We start from the raw sequence: 19,416 nt of genomic DNA, 5'->3' as shown, positions 1-19,416 counted from the left end.
GGTTTCAAACAAAGAAAAGGAAATCAAGCTTGATCTTTGGAAGGGCAATGTACCATAAACTGTATGGAAATGTATAAAATAGTCATAGCAATTTAGTAAATGCTAAGTGCCTCAGCTTTCCCATCTGTTACATGGGAGTACAGTAATACTGGTCCTCATGAATGCTTTGTAATATTAATAATACAATAAATGTGACATGTATTATAAAGCACCCGGTACCTTGCAGGTAACATGTAAATTAATTTGGTTCATTTTCATGATTTGTCTGTGGCCAAGGAGGATGATTCGACAGAATGTTATCTGAATTATTTGTAGAAGATGGGGTTAGCAGAGTCCTAGCCGTCTGAGACATTTTTCTTCAAAAGCAGGTAGCAGTTCTCCTAGAACTGAGTTCGAAATGCAGGAGCTAGAGAAAAGACTGTAGGAGCTGAAAGGGTCTGCAGTCCCACAGGAAGAACAAAATGATCAATTAACCAAACCCACCACAGCTCCCAGAAACTAAAACACCAACCAATGAGTATGCACAGAGAGAACCCATGGCTCCAAGTGCGTATGCAGGAGAGGATGGCATTCTCTGTCATCAGTGGGAAGAGAAGCCTTTGGTCCAGCAAAGGCTCATTTTCCCAGTGTAGGGGATGCCAAGGTGCTGAGGTGGGAGAGGGAGTTTGGGAGAGGGAGCATCTTCATGGAGGCAATAGGAGGGCAAGGGGGGTGAAATTGTGAAAAAGGTATAACATCTGAAATGTAAATAAAGAGAATGTCCAATTTTTTAAAAAGTTGAAAAAAAAAAAAGAATTAAATAAATAAATAACTGAGTTGCCCAGAGTTTCCCAGCTACTTACCTTCACTATTCTCAAGATAAGTTCCACAAATAACCCAACTCTTCACATCTTATGGCAAAAGTAGTAACCTGGCTTTACTGTCAATGTGTATGTGCATGTGTGTGTGCATGTGTGTGTGTGTATGTGTGTGTGTGTGTGTGTGTGTGTGTATGTGTATGTGTGTAGCACATGTATGTCACATCATGAGAACAGTTGAAGAGTTTTAGAGTTTTAGCCCAATCCTTAGTTATTGAAAGTAATGAAGGGAAAGAGGCCCTGATATCCCACTGAACAATTTCTCTCTATCTCCAAACACGTCCTCGGCTCTAGAGTTCCATGAAAGCCTCGGCAAACAAGCATCCAGCTGGAATGCGCAGAATGTCCCAACAGGTTGTTTTAATTGAGCTCTGGGCTATAGAATTTGTATTTATTCAAAATTTAAAGATTAGGCCAAATTAGGGAATCTATAACCACTGTGTTTTGAACATTTGATTGATGTTTTCTTTGTTGGATTTGCTAGTAACCAAGATAAGCATCTAGAGTTACTGACCTATGCTTCTTTACAAATATTAATTAAATTTGTTCTTTGACAGTTTCATACATGTCCAAGGGTATAAACCTACATAATGAAAAGCAGTTGACTGTTTCGTCTATTAGTTAAACATCATGCCATAGGACTTTGACTAGGCTTATAGCACTAGATGGGACCCCTTCTGTTGACTGGACCTCAAATCCAATCAGACAGTGGTTGGTTACCACCTAAAAATCATGCACCATTGCACGTGTGGACACACCTTGCTTGGCAGTTTGGTGTTGTAGTTCATAAATTTCACAGTTAGATAAGATAGTGTTGTGATTTCTCCCCCAGTACCCTTCAGAACACCTTCCTGCATTTTGAAAGCTAGTTTGTAGGGAGAAGGATTCCAGCTCAATCCCTCTATATTTTGCAATCATGGTAATGGGTGTCTTCAGATGAACTGACCTTTAAATTTTAAAGGGGGCTGTCAGCCCTTAACCTACCCGCCCTACTGCCTCTGTCCCAGGTGGAATTACCGCCCCTGTGTCTTCTCTCCTCCACTACCTGTCACAAACATCACTTCAAAGCCCAGTAACTCTTCAGACGGGTTTATATAATAAATTCTCAATTCACAAACCCTCTACACAATATTATAGAAAATGGACAAAGATACAAACTTCCCTTCTACATGAGACCTGTAGATTCTCTTTAAATATTTATATCTACCTATGTCTGATTACAGCCACCAGGACCTTAGTTTGCTTTCCCGGCTCCATCTTGATTTCTCCAATCTCTCTGATTCTCTTCCGTTTTCCTACCTTTTCTCTGCCTACCTCTCCACTGTCCAATCATATATCGACTTAACATCAATCTACATCATGGTATGTCTCTCCTCAGGGTATTTATCAGAAATAAAGATTCTCCATCGAGGAGTTTTAAAAAAAGAAAAGAAAACCCAAGGGCTAAAACTAGAGCGGTGTGTCAGCAGTTCAGATTACACACTGCTCTTCCAGAGGACAGGCGTTCTATTCCAGTTTCTCACCAATTATCTCTCAGTCACGTACAACTCCATTTCAGATGTTTCTAATGACTTTATCAGGCCTCCACAGGCACACAGTGTACATACCACACACACAAACCTACACTTAAAATAAATTACTAAATCTTTTTAAAGCGTGTGGGCTGGTCATGCATGGCCTCTTGGGTAGTTATCTTTACTTGATATGTTACTTTGAACAGCCCCTTTATTCTCTTATGTCCTCCAGAAAATCTAGGAACCATGAACAATTGTCTACAGGTAAAATTAAGAAGCTACTTTAGCCATGAGCCAAGAGGGGTTCTGAGTGACATATCCAGCTGCAGATAAAATATTCGGCTTAGGGAGGGTTCTGGGAGACCCTGATTAGAGAGTTGCCAATGCAAATGACTTCAAGGGTGGAAAAAAGAATGTAAGCTGAAACCAACCATATTGATTAGTTCTGAGAAGAGAAAAGCAAACAAACAAACAAAAAGGATCTAGTGGGGGACAAACATCTGTGTCAGTAAAGAAGCAGCTGAAATGATATATATATTCTTAGCTCGTTGTCTGTTGGAGAAATGCTTTTGAAGAGTAGTTTTAGGTGACTGCAATCACATTGCTTGTCCACTTGTCTTAGGTTGCTCCAGCAGATTTTGATGGGGTGAACCTGTCTCGGGTGTGGGTGTGATACTGTCAAGATTTAATCACTACATATTTAAAATCCAGGTGGACAGAGAGCTGAACCTCCTAGCTTCTACCGGGTCTCAAGGCCCCAGGGCCATTGTCCCTTTTAGGACCTGAGGGCATAGTCTCAAGCTTTAAAGTGATAAGGACACTTCTGTTGGAAAACTGGTTGGAAGCAAACTCATGAATAAAAGGACCTCATTTAACAGGCTTTTTCCATTTTTAAACTCTTTTTACATATTTGCTTTACATCTCCATCACTGCCCCACTCACTTAAGTGTTTTCAACGGGGCCAAAAGTGGCTGCTCAGTAGTTAAGAACACTCACTGTTCTTAATACAGAGTGTGAGTTCAGGTCCCAGCATCTGCAAGGGCTACATATACTTTTCTCTCCATGCAGTTTAAGGAAATCTGGTGCCCTCCAATATGGAGACAAGCATATACATACATGTGTACATATAAACACATGAGAACACATGTATATACATTGATGATGATGATGGTGATAGTGATGGTGGTAGTGGTGGTGGTAGTGATGGTGATGGTTGAACTTTCCCTTCCTAGGTTTCTCTGGTGGGGTAACTGGAATAGTCTCTCACATTCGTTAACATAGTTCAAACTGGAACCCTGTTCTTGATGCTACTCTTACCTGAAGCAAAGTAAAATAAAACATCTTATTCCACGTTGGCTTCTTTTCAAAGATTCTTGAAGTGCTTCTTTCCAAGTATGGTCCATTTTCACTGTCTTTCTGGTAGATGTTGTTCTCCTTGAAGTGTATCACACTTGGCTGTGATTAAATAACTCAGGGAGTATTCACTTCAAGACAGTCCTGTATCACTCACACAGAAACCAGTAAGCAAACCTTGTTGAATTACGGGATTGTATAGTGGGCACCAGAGTTGGGGAAAGGGACGTGGAGGGCTGACTTGAGCGACTGAGAATAGGGAAGGGTGGAAGAGGATCTTGAGTAGAAAGATGCAGTGTACAGGATACACACACATGAAAACAGAAGTTTGGATCCATTACTTTGTACAGTTGATTTACAGCAAGGAGGTAAGTTTAACAACAACAACATGGAAGGGCAGAGGGAGAATGCCTTTGGGCAAATATAGTTCTTACCTCGGTTTTTCCTCTTTTGTGGCTTCTTCAGGTTGGGACAGTCTTTAATCCTCCCATGTGTTCTTTTTTTACCATGAGGGCATTGATGGTTTTTGAAGAAAGGGTAACCTTTTTCTTCATTCTCTTGGTATTTGCCACAGCTCTCTCCATTTTCCATACAGCGTTCTGAGAGCGTGGTGCTGCATTCTCTCTGTCCTTCAAATCCTCTGCCTTGTCTCTGCTGTTCTCAGCTTTAAGAGAAACTTCCGCTATTTGTGAGATCCATCTTCTTAGAGTGCCATTCACTTACTGTCACTTTCTTTTTATCTCAAGAACACTTGGGCTGCTAAAAGCCATACTTATCCGGAACCACAAGATTAGAATCACAGTAATGCTGGTATGCTCTACGGAGGCACCTCAAAAATTTGGAGGGTTACTCCCAATAATTTTAGTTAATCCTCTACATTTGAAGATGTTTTCATTTTTCTCCTGTCAGAATCCTATCCATGGGCATTGCAATCTACAACTATTTACTCCTCCCTTGGATTCTGCCCTCAGGAGCTCCAGCCAATGGTCCAGCAGGAGTGTTGTTGGATCTGATACACTGTGGGGAGGGGTATACTCTCTCTTGCCTTCTCAAGAACCACTAGGGTTATTTAGCTACATTATTTCCACAATGTCCACAGAAGCCAGAATACCAGCCGAAGGAGTGAGAGTTGAGGCAGAGCAATTGCCACGACAGTTTCAGAAACCCATGGTGACAGAGCCACTGGTAAATTTAGGATGTAAGTTATTTCTTCATCTTCGGGCTGTTGCCTGCCTAACCAATGCTGTGCGTTCACACTGAGCAGGTTCATTCTGATAAAGCCGCACGGAGCCGTCTACGTAATCTGCTCCTCGCCCATTTGCCTTCTGTCTCCCAAATCAATTCTAGTTCTGAGTGCATGGTAATAACCAAAATGGCTCCTGCTTCTGAGCCGTTTTCCTCCTGTGCCTGAAGTATACTGAGAACAAACAACATTATAAAGGAAGATCATTCTTCCTCTTCATAAGCTCCTAAAATAAAGCCAGTCAGTCCGACCCATAGTTGAGAGCTGCAGTTCAGGACTAAGCTGGCACTGAGACCTGAAGACAGACAAAACACACCACTCAAAACAACTGTTTTCTGCAGAGGAGAAAGAAAGGAGTAAACCCAGTAGTTCCTCAAAGCAAGAGTCCCTCTGTCAACTTGCTGTGAAGGCTCCTGTGTATAAAACCCAAGAAATAAAATACACAAGTGTCTCGGCCTGAAAGCACGCTGAAGTTCAGAAGTCTCACTGCTCAAAGGGGCTTTCTGCTGATTTCTCACAGAGAAGAAAACCTTGAGAAATCTCCAGGAGAAACAGCATTCCTGAAGCTCCAGGTGACCTTCTGGTCCTGACTTGGTGTGACTGTTCCAACCATCTTACCTCTGGTCACAGAACACCTGGCTGGCTCACTGCAGTTTTATGCAAAACCCAAATAATAGTTGGGTTCCTAATATTCGGTACAAGCTGAAAACATAAATAGAAATAGAGAGGAAGTCCATAGAAAAATAAGAACTAGGAAGGGTGACTACAGGACCTCAAATACCCTTCCAGCCAGGGTTGTAGATGAGGTAAGAGTACATCACAGGGGTAAAACTAGTAGCCACACATGTTTTGACAGAGTCAAGGTTTCCAGAATTCTTATCACCAATGGATATCAGGTATCCCATTTGGCAATAAACAATTCTAAAAACCAAACTTGTAAATGACCTGCAACATGCTTAGTTTATATTTTGGCAAAATTTTAAAAATCTTTAATTAAATCACAAGAGTTTGGTTGTCATGGCAACACGTGGTCCAGCCCACCACCACTTTGTACAAAGGTACAAAGTCTTTGTTTTCCCTTGACCACATTCCAAGCAACAAGTTGCCTTTTAAAAATGGCATTACCATCACACCATTCTCCTTTTCCTAGCATGCTCTATGGATGGCAGGTTCATTGCTTTAACCACCCACAGACTTGTATCGTCTCTTCAGAGACATCTTACTGAGAAGCTTATAGAGAAAACACCTCACATCCCATAATATGGCTACCTCTGTTGGACATCATCTCAGTAGGGAATTTTCATATTTGGGGTTCCTTTAAAAATAGCATCTGATGTTTGTTGACAAAGATTATCCCAGACCTCGCCACTCTTTATTACCTTCCTGACACAGTGACTGGCTTGCTCTGGCTCCCCCTTTAGTGTTTGTTAATGTCTCCAACACGGTAAGTTTCCAAACCCCTGTATTAAGTACATATGTAGAAAGTCTTCCAACACTTGTTCCATGTATTGGTCTAATGTTTTCATATCCAATTTAAAAATTAAATGAGTCTAATGTTCACTTTTCCAATCTCAATCGTAATGAGACACAGACTGTCACCTGCGCCACCATTCTGGTCACAAAACAATTCACAGAGCTTGACACACTCCTTGGAGCCTCCGTTGCCAGACATTGCCAATTGTGTTTCAGAATAGCTCTCCCTTTTGTAAGGCTATTTTTTTAAGGAGTTTTTCAAACCCCACAGATTATAAATATTTTTCTTTACTTTTCAAATTCTTGTGAAAATTAGATCCAGATGTCTACCTAAAGTGATTCATTTACCAGTGTGGCACACCCAGTGTCTAAGAAGGAAAACAGCTCCTTTGAACAGCAGTTGTTGATGCCAGATAAAGAGAAACATATATATATATATATATATATATATATATATATATATATATATATATATATATATATATATATATATAGATAGATAGATACATATATAGATATAGATATAGATATATACATATATATAGATATATATATAGAGAGAGAGAGAATGAACAGAATGAGCTAAGTCTCTTTGCTCTCTCTCTCTCTCTCTCTCTCTCTCTCTCTCTCACACACACACACACACACACACACACACAACACGCACGCACACACACACACGGAAAGAGAACAAGCTAAGTCTCTTTGCTCCATACTTGTGTGTTGTAGCAGCATGAGCAATTGCCAAGCATCTGCTATATGTCAGACACCGTTGCAAGCGATCAAGGAACTTCTCTGTCTTACACTTCAGAGAGTCGGACAGCAAAAACTAAACAGGCAATAAAGTAACTTTTATACGCAGTTAGAGTTGCTAAGAACTATAATAAAAGGGAAGAGGGGAGGAGGCTAAAGGAGATAGAGAGGCTTGGTCAGTGGCTGGAGGATCAGAGCAAGTCCTGAGGGAGGCCAGAGAGGGCATGTCCGTCTGTAGTGAGACTGTTTGGGTAAAAATTAGCATAGACCAGATGCAAGTTGCAGGCACACACCAACCCAGTGCATCCACGGAGTGGTGTGGCTAGGTCAGCAGAGTTAGTTAAATAAACTACTAAGAACAAAACCTTAGCAATCACGACGTTATCCACAGAATAGGGGCAGTCCGGTCGTCTCCGCTCAAGACTCTTTTGTTTAATGAACTTGTATTTCAGTGTGGTCATCCCCTGGGCTTTGAAGCTTTATGAAACATGCAGGTTTGATTTTCTAAGCCGGTAATCCTCTGCCTTCCTTTTACCCTTTAATACAGTTCCTCGTGTTGTCCTGACACCCTCCAACCATAAACTTATTTTTTCTTGCAACTCTAATTTTGCTACTTCTATGGATCGTAATTTAAATATCTGTACGTTTCAAGTGTTTTGGGTGGTCCCTGTGACTAAATCGTTCAACTCCCCACATGGAGGGTCGCGGCCCACTGGTTGAGAACCACTGTTCTAAAGGGCCATTAGGCAACTGGGGCTTTGGCTTTTCTGACGATACCCCATGACGCCACTGTCTACACAGAATGAATCTCATAAACCCGGCTGCACTTACGTTCCTTTCAGTGTGCTCTATACTGGGCACAGGGACTTTTCAAAGGGCAGTTCTTCCTTCCCTCTGGCTGCTAATTTCCAGCACTCAATGATCAGTTCCGAGGCGGCCTTGTGAAAATCTCTCTAACAGGTCTTCACATCTCTACGCAGCTGCTGGCTGAGGACTGGCCATTCGGAGCTGAGATGTGCAAGCTGGTGCCCTTCATACAGAAGGCTTCTGTGGGGATCACGGTGCTGAGTCTGTGCGCTCTAAGTATTGACAGGTAAGAGTCCATTCTTAGGCCACAGTGATTCTAACCCACCACATAACTCCTATGTCACCTAGGAGATAAACTATGCGATTCAATACAGCCCAACTCTACCTGCTTAAGAAATAATTCTGTTTACATCTTCAGATATCGAGCTGTTGCTTCTTGGAGTCGAATTAAAGGAATTGGGGTTCCAAAATGGACAGCAGTAGAAATTGTTTTAATTTGGGTGGTCTCTGTGGTTCTGGCTGTCCCTGAAGCCATAGGTTTTGATATGATTACATCGGACTACAAAGGAAAGCCCCTAAGGGTCTGCCTGCTTAATCCCTCTCAGAAAACAGCCTTCATGCAGGTAAGTTCACTTTGCTTGTTCTTTCTGCACTTCCCTTATAAATATTTAACTGTTTCCCTTAGTTCCCCACCTTGGTAAGCTATTGATTTATTACTACCTTTGGCATAAATTAAGTGTTTGGATCCCAAGACTGTGAGGTTAACCATCACTAATGACCCAACCTGCAAGAGTCAGGATAATTACTTCTCCAAGAACACCCTGGGGATCCAGATAAATCAAGTTCCTGCAAGAATGGCTGTGACTTCATGGCTTTTGTGTCTCAAGTCCCACAGGATTGATTATTATTGTGTAATCTACACAAGACAACCCAACGTTGTCAGAGAAGCAGATGGTATAACATATATTTAGATAGAAGTTGCCTAGTTGTAGTGGATTTGGAACAGCAGCCTGACCCTTCATCTCTGACGTTAAAAGAAAAGCTGTCTTTCAAAATAATATCAATTTTGAACAAACCTACTAAAGAACTTCTGATCTGAAAATAGGAAAACATGGAGATATTAGTCTCTAAAAGATAGATCTAAGTATAAGACATATTTTTAACAGGATTGGTTAATACAGAGGAGGTTGGTCTAATTCTAACCAAGGATTATTATATAAACTTGATAAACTCCACATTCAATAATCAGTAAAAGAACAAAGTGGGTCACCAGTGCAAAGTCAAAGGAGGTTATTGTTTACTAGAAGGGGAATAGCACATTGGGGACATAAAATTCTTTCCAATATGGGGATACAGCTTTTTTTTTTTTTTTTTTTTGGAAAGGTAACAACAGAAAAGAACGCAGGAAAAGTATAACTCACAAGCACTTTCTTAATTGACCTTTCATGTATACACTACTGACATAAATGGCTAGTACAGTTCTCTGTGTAACTGTTTTTCACACTAAACACACTTAATAGAAAAAGGAAATGTCAATTAAATGCTATAATAGGTTTATATGCTTAATACCTATAATACCTAAAATTTGAAATATTTGGTTGTTCAGTGTTACCTACACATAAGAATTTTGCTCAGCTGTCCACAGCTTACTATACTATCCCCCAAAATGAAATATGTTCTGCAATGTTTCTTTCATTTAATGCAGGCCTTTAATTATGTGTTCAGTAGATATGGCCCTCAAAATTCTATACAGTACATATATGAAAGGTGCTACAAAATCAATGTACTTTGAATATTTTATTTTTGGTTGATATTTGATACATAAGGCTTTTTTAAAAAACAGAAGATATTAATCATAAAAAATTCTTTCTTCCCCATAGTTTTACAAGACAGCCAAAGATTGGTGGCTGTTTAGTTTCTACTTCTGCTTGCCGCTAGCCATCACTGCCATCTTCTATACCCTAATGACCTGTGAGATGCTCAGAAAGAAGAGTGGCATGCAGATTGCTTTGAATGATCACTTAAAGCAGGTAAGAGAATGGACGAATTTAGTGGAGTGTAGCCACAATTACAGTCAGATGAAAGTCATGATGGTGGTAGTGGTGGTGGTGGTGGTGGTGGTGGTGGTGATGGTAGTAATGATGATGATGGTGGTAGTGATGATGATGGTGGTGATGGTAGTAGTGGTAGGGATGGTGGTGGTGGTGATGGTGGTGGTGGGGATGGTGGTGGTGGGTATGGTGATGATGATGGAGGTGGTGGGGATGGTGGTGGTGGGGATGGTGGTGGTGGGTATGGTGATGATGATGGTGGTGGTGGGTATGGTGATGATGATGGTGGTGGTGGGTATGGTGATGATGATGGAGGTGGTGGGGATGGTGGTGGTGGGGATGGTGGTGGTGGGTATGGTGATGATGATGGTGGTGGTGGGTATGGTGATGATGATGGTGGTGGTGGGTATGGTGATGATGATGGAGGTGGTGGGGATGGTGGTGGTGGGGATGGTGGTGGTGGGGATGGTGGTGGTGGTGATGATGATGGTGGTGGTGATGATTATGGTGGTGGTGGTGGTGATGGTGGTAGTGGTGAGGATGGTGGTGGTAGTGATGGTGGTGGGGGAGGTGGTGGTGATGGTGGTGGGGGTGGTGGGGGTGGTGATGATGATGATAAACTAATATTAGACACTAAGACATATTTTACTTTTTTCATTCTATTTCTGTAACAATAAACATTTTATATTACTTATTTAGAGACTATAATGATTGAAGGAGAATCATTGCCTTTTGTTGCTTTAAAATAAAAATCTTGATTAGCCCAGGCTAGCCAAAGGATATCCTTGAATTCCAGATCCTTTTGCTTCTGACTCCTAAATATTAGTAGTACAGACCTGTAAAACCATGTCCAGTTTCACACACACACACACACACACACACACACACACACACACACTTGTGCAAACATGTGAAGTGTGAATAATATATCCTTAGATTTATTTTATGTATATGAATGTTTTGCTTGTGTGCATGTGGACCACATGCCTGGCTCCCATAGAGTTCAGAGTAGGGGCATCAAGTTCTCTGAAACTGGAGGAATAAGTTGTTATGAGCCTTTATGCGCTTCTGGTAATCAAACCTATTTCTAAGTGCTCTAAGCTGCTGAGCCATCTGCCCATCCCTCTCCCCAAAGCCCCTAGCTTTAAAAGATGAATCCCTGGCAATTTCAATCCTAATCCATGCTAACTATCTAACAGAAAGCTTGTCGCCCCAAGTCTTTATTTTTGTAAATACTATTGTCTATTTGAGGAGCATGTGTGCAACCTGTGGCTCTATTTCAGAGAAGAGAAGTGGCCAAGACAGTCTTCTGCCTGGTTCTCGTGTTTGCCCTCTGTTGGCTTCCTCTTCACCTCAGCAGGATTCTGAAGCTCACCCTTTATGACCAGAGCAATCCTCACAGGTGTGAACTTCTGAGGTAAGGAGAACATACAGTAACATGAAAGGAGCCATGACCACTACTTGGGGGAAGATAGAGGGGGAAGGAGAGGGTGCTGAGGGGAAAAGGCAAATAAAGATCAACATGCAATGACATGTATGTCATAACATGTATGTATGAAACTCAGAAATCTATGCTAACTTAGGTTGAAAAAAAGAGAATAAAATTAATTTATGAAATTGTCACCCAGATGTTTCTCCATCATCAACCTATGTAATAGGCAGAAAGGACACTGTGTTCTTATCCACAGAGGCCAAGTAAGACTCCCAGCTTTCACTTTACTACTCCTCTCAATGGGTAAATCAGAAGGGCTGGGACAACCTTGGGAATGTGGGCAGAGTTGTCAGAATGATGACAAGATGCAAAGTGTCAGATCCGAAATGTCACCATTCACAGCCGTCCCCTCTCCTCTGAATGCCTATTCGATGCAAACGAGAATCTTCTTTCTAAAAGAAAAGCTTCATATGGGAGATGGAGTTGGGAGAGGGCAGGGGAGATGCCAAAAACAGACTGAAGAAGAGATGGGCAGGCGGAAGAGCAGACAGGTACCTCTACTGGCAAATCGGTGGTTAAACTCAACCGTTGCACGTTGGTAATTTGGGGTTTTAGGTTTTCTTCATAAAATCACAAAGGTGTGCATCAGATATACACGTGGAGGAATGTAATCTTTACAGACACGTTTGGGTTTCTTGCAGCTTTTTGTTGGTTTTGGACTACATTGGTATCAACATGGCTTCTTTGAATTCCTGCATTAATCCAATCGCTCTGTATTTGGTGAGCAAAAGATTCAAAAACTGCTTTAAGGTAAGAGATTCTTCTAAAGTAAAATGTTTCCTGTGATCTGGCATCAAATATAGGCTTTAAGAAAACACTAATTGCTAATTTTCCCTACTTTGTAGTATTAAATATTGCCTTTCCACTGTAGAACATATATACTTACAAATCCTTGTCAATGGTCAGCCATGCCCTGAGGCCTTAGCCACTCACCAATTTTATTAGAATTGCTCAGGTTAATAAAATTACATGTATTGATAACCATTGTCCCGTCAAATAAGAATAAGACACAGTTGATTGCTGTGTTCCTCCGATCTTGGTAGACTTTTTTTTTTTTTTCAACTACAGTTTGTGTTATAAGTAAGTTAATCTCCTTTTCTCATGGACTGTGGGGAAAAATTCAAGGACTAGGAGTTGGCTCAGGGGTAAGAGTGCTTGCTCTACAGGAGGGTCCAGGTCAGGTCCTCAAAACTGATGAGAAAGTGAGACATGCTGTTCTGGATGCTTGTGATGTCAAGGCCCGTCCACGTTACATAGTAAGGGCCTATCTCAAAACATGTTACACAGTAGGGGCCTATCTCAAAACACCAAGAATAGAGGGAGAGGGAAAAATATCAGGCCCAACTGCCTGGAATTCTAGTGATAGGACTGCTGGGGGTCGGTAGAGACTAGCTTAGCTCCAGGTTCAGTAAGAGACCCTGTCTTAAGGGAATAAGGTGGAGGAGGATAGATTGGGACACCCAGTGGCCTTCTCCAGCACATCACACACACACACACACACACACACACACACACACACACACACACACACACAGAGCAAGCATAAAAACCTTAAAATCACTTCTTCTTCATCTTTTCTGCCTTCTGTGTGTATGGCAATATGGTGTTCCATGGAGAACATAGCGTACCTCCGTTCGGGTGCTGGGAATATGGTGCCCATTCTTCTATTTAGCCATTCGTTGAATAATGCAACACCAAGTAAAACACACCTCCCCTCACAAGAGAATATACAGGGCCCATGGCATCTCATTATTTGAAAACCAAAATTCATTTCATTATACACGCTAAAATGGTTGAAAATGTCTTTGCCCATTCATAGCCCAGACATTGGTGATGGAAGAGAACTTTTATTCAAGTCAAGTCCTCTCTTTACAGAACAAAAACCCTGCTATTTCCCTGAGCATGGAGTTTATCATAACACAAACAGAAAACCCACTTCCTTAGATCCACAGACTATCATAAAACAAACAGGCTGAACAAAGTTTTAAAATTTTAAAAAACTCCAGTGAAAAGTGGAAAAATAGAATCAAGATGCTTGCAGCCTTTGTAAATTTATCATGTAACAGTGCTGAAAATGCATGTAAGAGTAACTTGTAACTTTAAAAAATAGCTGGGTAATATTAAACTCATCAACATGGGAAGAAACGGATGTCAGTGCTAAGTGAGAAAAAGCAGATTATGGGGCACTTACACTAGTTACAGAAGTCTGAACACAAGCATGTGTGCAATTGTAATATTTGTATTCTCGAGGGAGAATGTTTGACTTTCACGTTGTCACGAATTAAGAATCGCTTTCCAAGTAAATGACACAAAGTGTCAAAAATTAAGGTGGCTTTCGGGCTAAAAAAATGACTCAGCGGGAAAGCACACTTGCCGTGCAATCTTGTGGATGTGAGTTCAAATCGAAGCAGGCATGTAAAACGCCAGGCTTGCCTGCCTATGCCTACAGTCCTAGCTTTACAGGACAGAGAGAGATCATAAAGACAACCTGATTGGTCAGCTAGGCAGACAAGGGAGCTTCAGGGTTAGTGACAGATCTTGTCTCAAGAGAATAAGGGGGAACACAATAGAAGGAAACAACAGACATCCTCCTCTGGCCTTGTGTAAAATGTGCATGCAGCCATACACACACACACACACACACACACACACACACACACACACACTGACAAAACAACAGTGACTGTTTCTTAAGTAATGCTAATTGCATAATTATTTTTTTCTTTGTACTTGGTAGTTGAAAAAAAATCAGCACATGAAAACGATGTGGTCACCTTTTTAATTTTCTAAAATTTTATTTATTACTACTTTGCAAATGCAATGTGTATGTGAATATAGGTGTGTATCACATGATTATCAGTGCTACAATGTGTGTGTGCATGTGTGTCAGTGTAAGAAACAGAGAGCATGTGTGTGTACATACACGTGTGTACATGTGGGAGATGCATGTGTGACCATGCGTGTGCACGTATGTGCACATAGACAACTTTCCACCATGAGTTCTTGTGCTCAAACTCAAGTCATCAGGCTTGCAAAGTGCTTTTACCCACAGAGCCATGTTGCTGGCCTTAATTGCATCTCCTTTTTAAGGGGGAGAAGGGGGGCATAGAAAGAGAGGGAACCAGAATCCTGCACTATCAAGGACAGTCATAGCCCCAAGCGACAAGAGTGGTGGCCGTGTGCCTGAGTAAGCATGTAATGGTCATCCTGTTTTATACAGTCCTGCTTGTGCTGCTGGTGCCAAACGTTTGAGGAAAAACAGTCCTTGGAGGAGAAGCAGTCCTGCTTGAAGTTCAAAGCTAATGATCACGGATATGACAACTTCCGTTCCAGCAATAAATTCAGCTCGTCTTGAAGGAAGGGACGCTCACTGAATCTCACTGTCCTCACTGGGGACAGATCTCACTAAAACAAAATGAAAACCTTTGCCAAATCAAAATGGAGAACAATGCTTGCAGAAAGGTGCGCGCTCAAGTAAGAGGGATCATTTTTTAACTGTTCGAACTTTCAACACCTGATATTTCTCGGGCTGTTCACAACCTAAGAAAGCCATGGGGACGCACAAAGCTTTGGTGGGGAAGCTCTTAAGAGTCTTACTCAGCACTTAAAAGCCCTGGGTGCTTCCAGGGGCCACTTACATTTAACAGTGAGAACTTCACTCAGAAGGTTTATTATCCAATCCCATGAATCTGGATAAGGGAAAGTCTGACACTGCTAAACAAATCCTAAAACAAAGTTTCAGTTGCTCACTTTGAAACTTAAAACAACAACAACAACAACAACAACAAAAGCCCAATAAACTCTTATGCATAGTATCATACCCAATAATCCGACTGTAACTATATGCAAAATGAGAAAGCGATATGGTTGGTTATTATTTTTGGTCACTGCAAACATGGAAATGATGGGGGGGGGATGAAAGACAGACGGAGCCTGGATGTTTGAAATTGTCCTGCTCCTTACAGTCAAATCAGTGCAAATGTCACAGAGAAAACATAGGAAGGTGTGAACGGCTGTGTGTGCCCGAGACTTCTGAAGTTGCCACACACACACACACACATGCCCCACAGAGAGACACAAAACAGAACACTACCTATGATCTCTTCAAAGTTCTGTCAAATATCTTTTCACGATTGAAGTTTAAATCCCATCGGATTGACTTCACCATCTGTACATACTTACCTATTAGCTATAAGCACTACATGTAGAGGACGTAACCAAGGGCAGGTCCCAGCGGTCATAGCTTTCTGACAAAGAGATGCCAGTAACCCGGTTGTAGACAGAATGTGAATCGCCTGGCGCAGCGTCCACATGGCAAAGAAGCAGGGAGCATCCACAGCATAATACAATAGCTAAAATACCATTGTTTCATGTCATAGACGGCAGTCACTGCAACCAGCTCTCTCGGAGACTTATTACCATTTTTTAATGTTATTTCTGAAAATAGCCAATAGAAAGGCATTCTGGACATGGTGCTTTTTCTAAAACTTAGAAGCCAGGGTCTGCAAGACCCTCCTTACTGCTCCTTCCTGTCTAGTTTTTTTTTTTTTTTTTTTTTTTTTTAATCCCCTTCCACATTGTGCCTGAGGTTCACTCCGGATGAGCAGTGTGTGAACGAATGCCCAGGAGAAAACTGAAGGGAGAGGAAATGAGGTGGGGCGGGAGGAAACCCGAGTCCCATTATTAGCCCTGTGTTCGTCACTGCCTCGTCATATCAGTGTGAAAGGTCCTGGTTCGGCTCCAGCAAAACACAGCGCAGCATTCTCAGAATGACTTAGGAACAAATCAAGCCTGAGAGAGCTTTAACCTTGTCTTAAAATATAACAGAGCTCTCTCTCTCTCTCTCTCTCTCTCTCTCTCTCTCTCTCTCTCTCTCTCTCTCTCTCTGTCTGTCTGTCTCTGTCTGTCTCTCTCTGTCTCTCTGTCTCTCTCTCTGTCTGTCTCTCTCTGTCTCTCTGTCTCTCTCTCTCTCTGTCTCTCTCTCTCTCTGTCTCTCTCTCTGTCTCTCTCTGTCTCTCTCTCTCTGTCTCTCTGTCTCTCTGTCTCTCTCTCTCTCTCTCTCTCTCTCTCTCTCCCCCCCTCTCTCTCTCTTCTCCTCTCCTCTCCTTTTATTAACCCAGGCTACATGCTGAAAATGGGCTAAGAATGCAGTTTTCTGCCAAAATCCACTTCACCAATACAATAAACCCAAACAGGACAATGAGGTCAAATAAGAGAACAATAAGGAATGAGCACGCCACATGATTCTCTTTAGGAGAAAACCACGGTCCTGTGTAAAGATTGCTCGCTATAATTTTCTACAGATACGTTTTCATCATGAAGGAAGCCCCAGATCTTCAATTTTAAGTTAGCTATTGAGTCCTCGGTAGTTTCACAGCGTGAACATATTTTTAATTCGTATTAAGTTTTAGATGGATTTTTTATTGTTGTGTACTAAATTCTTGAGTCCTAACATCCGTGTTGTTTAATCCAAACGTTCCATCCCTCTTCATGTTAGACTCATGGGCAATAATTATCATGCCAAATTATGAAATGGCACAAGAATGCTATCCATGCAACATATGCAATATTCAGTGGCTTTTTTATTTAAAATTTTAGCATACAGATCAAGCTCAGTAGGAAACAAACACGATTTCTTTGCATAATTAAAGCCAAGATAAGAGGAGGTGCCATCTCATTTAAGCATATTTCCTCAAATTTAAGTCGCCTAATACAGCAATGCATAAAAAAGATGTTAACAAGGATGTTAGAAGTCAAATGGTTCCTAAGTGACTTCAGCCTATTGGCTCCCAAATTATCCACTGCTATTGCTGGTCTGTATTCAAACATTTTGTTTTCAGTATTGATAATCTGCAACCGCCAAAGGAACACTGTTTTCATCCAAACATGGGTATGTTGTGTCTAGCATGCAATTGTGATAAAGCCATGTAAAATAATTGTGTTTTGTTTTGCTCTGGTCACTTAAAATGGCAGCTTGTGTAGTTGCTAACTTCTGGTTGTATATGCAAAACTAATAAACATTCAAATGGCTGAAAAGAGCAGCTTGTCATTCACTATTCATTCATAAACATATGTCAATCATTAGAGGGAATAAAGATGTTATAAGTGGACATTATTCATGTTGGACATACAATTATCACGGAATGGAAGTGACGTTAAACACCACTATGGTGACCTTGCTATGTCTCATCACAAATATGTAGCCATTCTTCCCAGCTGATCATTTCCTGATCACTCATATGTGGCCTTCCCCCACGGTTGATCATTTTCTGGTTACCGCCCTTTACTTATCTTTACCTTTCCTTATCTGCGTAGCCCCTTTAATCCTTACTATGCGGTGTTAAAGAAGATACTTGTGTCCTGCTCACTGTATTCCACATGCAGCCTTCTAGTGTTGACTCGGTGCATAGTAGAAGTCTGAAATACTCCAAAAACCCCGAACTTTTTGAAAGTGGAAAATGCCACATTTGATCTGATATATGTATATCAGATCAAATATATATATATATATATACATATATGTATATATATACATATATATGTGTGTGTGTATGTATATATATATATATATATATATATATATATATAAACAGTGCAAATAAAGCTAAAAATATTAAGTAAAATGTCACTTAGGCTATGTGCACATGCTGCACATAAAACATAAGTACATCTTTGGCTTGTGTCTGGGTCCCATCCCCACCCTCTCATTGAGCATATGCAAATACTCCAAAGTCCAAGCAGGTGTTCAGAGAAAAGGGTGAGGAAAAAGGGGAGACAACAACTGTGGGAATCACAAGTGCAAGATGAGTATATGTGAAATCTGGAGAGGCTGTAAGGATTTTAAAAAATGAATAACCCAAGTCATGGAAGTCAAGGCAAAGGGAAGCCCAAGGGAAGCCTGAGGGGTGGGCTGAAAGGATGCTGAGAAAGAGGAGAGTCATGTGACCTTTACAGATGGAGGCTCATGAACCTGAGAAGTTTGGATGTATGGTAAACATGTGGTAGTATATCAGTGCACTGCAATTATATTTTCTTTACCTAGTCTGTCTCTCTCTCTCTCTCTCTCTCTCTCTCTCACTCACACACACACACACACACACACACATCATAGATTAAGTCACATTAGCAACAAAGAGGAATTAATTTAGTGAATTAAACCTTGCTTTAGTGAAAAAGTCTACTAACATAGAACAAAAGTAAATTTCAGGAAAGTATAAACAGAGATGAAAGGGAGGACACCAGCCAACTACAAATGTCACCAGTCTTGTAAGCTGAAAAACCAGTAAGACGAGGAGCAATTCATTAAGATAAATTGCTTTCTTTACTGAACGTCCACCAGTGAGATGGGCTGACGTATTTTACAGTCAAGGAGAGACTAATAAAGCAGTAAAATCTTTGAAGAAGGCAGAATGAAGGGAAGCAGATTTTTGTGTGTCAAATGCCCAGGTCCTAGCATCCCAAAGACTGAGCTGGAGTGCTGCTGCTTCTACAAGTCAGGTGGCTGGCTGTTGTAACAACTTCGCCAAATTACCTGTAGAATGCTAGGCATGATCCCAGCAAAGACAGAAGGCAGGAATTGTTTCTTTTCTGGGACGGAAGGTATAAGAACCCAGATGTCCTTCAACAGAGGAATACATACAGAAAATGTGGTCCATTTACACAACCAAGTACTACTCCTCTAGTAAAAACAATGACTTCATGAAATTCTTAGGCAAATGGATGGAACTAGAAAATATCATCCTGAGCATCAATGGGAAGAGAAGCCCTTGGTCCTGCCAAGGCTTGGTGCCCCAGTGTAGGGGAATGTCAGAGAGAGGACGCAGGAGAGGGTGGGAGCACCCTCATAGAAGCAGAGAGAGGAGAGAGAGAGGGG

The 19,416-nt window shown here is 41.3% G+C and overlaps 1 protein-coding gene across 1 annotated transcript in view; it reads left to right on the top strand.

Moving 5' to 3' along the window:
* EDNRB (endothelin receptor type B) overlaps positions 1-17,560 on the top strand; it is a 29,788-nt gene extending 12,228 nt beyond the window's left edge. Inside the window, exons 2-7 of the mRNA XM_080916614.1 lie at positions 8,174-8,286; positions 8,419-8,623; positions 9,881-10,030; positions 11,335-11,468; positions 12,185-12,293; positions 14,764-17,560. Of these exons, the coding sequence (XP_080772740.1) occupies positions 8,174-8,286; positions 8,419-8,623; positions 9,881-10,030; positions 11,335-11,468; positions 12,185-12,293; positions 14,764-14,898 (846 nt within the window). The 3' untranslated portion in view covers positions 14,899-17,560. The remainder of the gene's footprint in view (positions 1-8,173; positions 8,287-8,418; positions 8,624-9,880; positions 10,031-11,334; positions 11,469-12,184; positions 12,294-14,763) is intronic.
* The last annotated feature ends 1,856 nt before the right edge of the window (positions 17,561-19,416 follow it).

Source organism: Micromys minutus (assembly GCF_963924665.1).
Source record: "Micromys minutus genome assembly, chromosome: 5".
In the NCBI taxonomy this organism is placed as follows: domain Eukaryota; kingdom Metazoa; phylum Chordata; class Mammalia; order Rodentia; family Muridae; genus Micromys; species Micromys minutus.
Note: the sequence above shows the minus strand (reverse complement) of the source record. Positions and strands in the feature narration are given on the sequence as shown.